We start from the raw sequence: 3305 nt of genomic DNA on the forward strand, positions 1-3305 counted from the left end.
ATGGAATAAAGACGTATTGATTGAGTGCTCGATTTCTTTTTGCAAATACGGAGAATATGTAAAATTATTGTGAAAATTTCGATTGAATTGTGTTAAAAATCATATTCGGAAAGTTTTAAAAATAAAATTTAACGTAATTATGTATAATTATTAACATATAATACAATGTAAGTGGTTAAGTGCGATATAATTTTTTTTTAAGTATTTATACGTTTTAAATTAGACAATAACGAATGTGATAAAGTTTAAAAGATCAAGATAAACAAAAAAAAACAAAAAATATTTCTAGAAGAAAGAAAATCTCACAACTACTATCTACTACATACATTAGAGGTATGTAATTCTTTAAATTTTCTTATATCATTGAATAGAATTTAAAAATTAAATCAAAATAATATATATTTTAGTCATTTTTTTATTATAATCTTATAACATTAACATAGTCCATTTATGTACATCAAAATTTGTATATTTATAAAATTTACAATACTTATTTATATTATGCTTGTAATACGGGTCTTTCATGTTTACCTTCTAAACTGTCATTAACGGCTGAATATCCAGTTCCGCCCTAAAAACAATTCAATATTATTATATTATTCTATTTTCGTTATACCTTATTATTATTCTTAAAAATTATACCCTTTGAAGTGGTATAATATCTGCTTCTGTTAGTTTTGTGCTATCTAATGGATTAATCCAATCCTTCTTTATAATTTTCTCTACACATTCCATTGTAATCACATCACCACTAGAAAAATCAAAACATTCATTTAATAAAAAATGAATGTAAAAAATGAACTAATAATAATTAGAAAATGAAAAAAATTGTACGTCGTTTTTATAACTGCACATGGTACACTGTTACTTAAAATATCATGTGTAATTGGACACATGTATCTTGCTTGTTTAACAATAAGAGATTTTTTATCATCTGGATCTTTTACTTCAGTAAATTTCACAGAAATTAAATCCTTTATTTTCAATGGTTTTCCACTAACAGGACAATAGATTGTTTTATCTGGTTTCTGTACCATAATTTCTTTTGCTTCTGGTGTTTTAGATGGAATCCAGAAACTTGGCAGCATTTTATCTTTACCATTGCTCATATTAGAAACTGAAGATGTAGGTTCTTTGGTTATAGTTTGACTTCTAGAAACAATATTTTTCTCTCCTTTTAAAAAATTTTGCAATTTCTGTAATTCTTCGTTAGCACTTTTTTCATTAGATTGTTCCTAAAAAGTTGTAAAAATGAATTGTAAAATATTAGAGAAAATTTTCTTTCATATTTTATTTACCTCTTCTTGTTGTTTTTGTTTCTCATACTCTTTCAATTTTCTTGCATACTCTTTCTTTTTGGTTAAAACATATTCCAATATTGCTTCTTTGTCAAATAAGTAGCCATCTTTTCTGTAATAATATAATAAATTTGAAATATAATTCGAGAATAATGAATACTAATATGACAATTAATATAAAATATACGAACGTAATGACAGGATTTCTACAAGGTTGTAACGTCAAACAACAACAATCGAAATCTTTAACGGAATCTTTTCCTACTCTTTGCGTATTTGTACCATAACCCGAGGCTGCTGCATCTTTCTTTTTTTCATGATATGTATAAACAGCTCCAGCTGTGCAATTTCTCGCGTGTCGCGTCATGTTTTTTTTATTTTATTTCAATTAAATCTAAATAAGATGTGTTAACACACATCCATTTCGTATTTGAGAGTTTGTGAAGTGAAACAATAAACTGAAATATGACTGAGAAGGGGAAAATGTTATTTGGCAATGTATACGATGATACGATGCCATCTATCTATTATTTCTTCGAATTAGTACATTGTATTATCGGATAGATGGCGATGTTAAATTTTCTCCAGCAATACCATTTTAATCTAATATTATTATTATCCTTATGCTGATTTTCATCTTCAATGTTGTACAATTATTTAATAATATGAATTTGGATATATATAATTAAACATAATACGTTTACTTTTTTATTTGTTTATTTCATAAAATATAGCTTTTATACAAAAAACAATCACAAAATTTTCTTACTGTTTTATAAACAAAATGATTTATTTGATACATCTTATTTGCATAAAAATAAATAATTTTATACACGTTTATTTACAAACAGTATAATATTACTTATGTACATTGTATTTATAATTTGAATAAAATATATACATTCGGGTGGATGCAAATGAAAAGAAATTATCTTTTTTTATCGTCACTATCAGTTTCTGATAAATTATCTTTTTTCTGTTTCTTTTGTTTTTTATGTTTTAATTTCTTTTTTTTCTTTTTATGTTTATGTTTCCTCTCTTCATTACTAGAAACTTCTGTGTCTGATTCACTGTCACTTGGTGTTGATCTTTTACGTTTCTTAGATTTTTTTTTACCTTTCTTTTCTTTGTGTTTCTTCTTAGCTTCCTGTAACTTCTTTTTTAATTCCTTTTCACGTAATTCAGTCAAAGGAGTCACATAATTTTCATCACTATCAGAACTAGTACTGCTAACATCCAAAACAATCTCTTTGTTTGGATCAACTTTAATAAAATTACGACATTGGTATGTAAGATGTCCAGCATATCCACACTTTTTGCATGCTGGACGTACATGTTCTTTGTTTTGTGGTATTAATCTAGAAAGAAATTCTGGATCCATACCTAAAAGAATAAATATAAAAATTTATTAATATTGGTTTTATAAAATTTTAGAAAACATATATATAAATATATTCTTTAAGTAATTTATTTAAGTAAAACAATTTGAAAAAGAACTATAAATAATAGTAAAAATATGTATAAAAAGAAAATATTAACTTCAATGTTTATTATTTTCAAATGCAATACTAACCTAAGTAATAAGTAACCACTAATGTACAACTATTATGCACAAGTAAAAGTTTTCAGTCTTATTTATGGTTTTTTTTAAATAACAATGTATAAAACTATGTAATATAGCGATATCACTTGTTACATAGTAAATAAATAAAATTAAATATCAGTTATAGAAATTATACATCAAGCAGCTAGTACTTGGACGCCATATTTGTACACGTCATACTTAAATACACGCCATCTATAAGTCGCTTTGTCTAATTAAATATTGGCGGGATATTCAAATACATATTTTGCATAATTTAATTTATTAATAAAATTTTAAATTATTAATATTTAATAAAATTTTTAATAAAATTTTATAAAATCTTATATTATTAAATTATTTAATAAAATAATTTTTTCTATTTTTAATAGTATTAATTTAATGTTGCTTGCTTTAATTGCAAT

The 3305-nt window shown here is 24.2% G+C and overlaps 2 protein-coding genes across 2 annotated transcripts; both read right to left on the reverse strand.

The window, feature by feature from the left end:
• Nucleotides 1–389: 389 nt before the first annotated feature.
• On the reverse strand, nt 390–1841 carry LOC102679857 (nitric oxide synthase-interacting protein homolog). Its single transcript, XM_006613535.2, has 5 exons — nt 1490–1841; nt 1299–1410; nt 835–1235; nt 643–751; nt 390–571 (listed from the first exon to the last, which is right to left on the reverse strand). The coding sequence occupies exons 1-5, from the start codon at nt 1663–1665 to the stop codon at nt 500–502; spliced, it is 870 nt and encodes a 289-aa protein (XP_006613598.1). The 5' UTR covers nt 1666–1841; the 3' UTR covers nt 390–499.
• Nucleotides 1842–2120: 279 nt separating this feature from the next.
• On the reverse strand, nt 2121–3118 carry LOC102679733 (protein SREK1IP1-like). Its single transcript, XM_006613534.2, has 2 exons — nt 2872–3118; nt 2121–2681 (listed from the first exon to the last, which is right to left on the reverse strand). Exon 2 carries the CDS (start codon nt 2677–2679, stop codon nt 2227–2229), a length of 453 nt encoding a protein of 150 aa, XP_006613597.1. The 5' UTR covers nt 2680–2681; nt 2872–3118; the 3' UTR covers nt 2121–2226.
• Between the last annotated feature and the right edge of the window lie 187 nt (nt 3119–3305).

The sequence above is a fragment of the Apis dorsata genome, unplaced genomic scaffold, assembly GCF_000469605.1.
Source record: "Apis dorsata unplaced genomic scaffold, Apis dorsata 1.3 scaffold_156, whole genome shotgun sequence".
NCBI lineage: Eukaryota > Metazoa > Arthropoda > Insecta > Hymenoptera > Apidae > Apis > Apis dorsata.

What these genes read in the sequence shown, in the direction of transcription:
- LOC102679857 (XM_006613535.2), bottom strand. Translation starts at nt 1,665, where the DNA reads ATGACGCGACACGCGAGAAATTGCACAGCTGGAGCTGTTTATACATAT. An exon ending in TGTAGAAATCCTGTCATTAC is followed by an intron (nt 1,411 to 1,489) that starts GTTCGTATATTT and finishes ATATTATTACAG; the next exon opens with AAAAGATGGCTACTTATTTG. An exon ending in ATATTATACCACTTCAAAGG is followed by an intron (nt 572 to 642) that starts GTATAATTTTTA and finishes AATTGTTTTTAG; the next exon opens with GGCGGAACTGGATATTCAGC.
- LOC102679733 (XM_006613534.2), bottom strand. Translation starts at nt 2,679, where the DNA reads ATGGATCCAGAATTTCTTTCTAGATTAATACCACAAAACAAAGAACAT.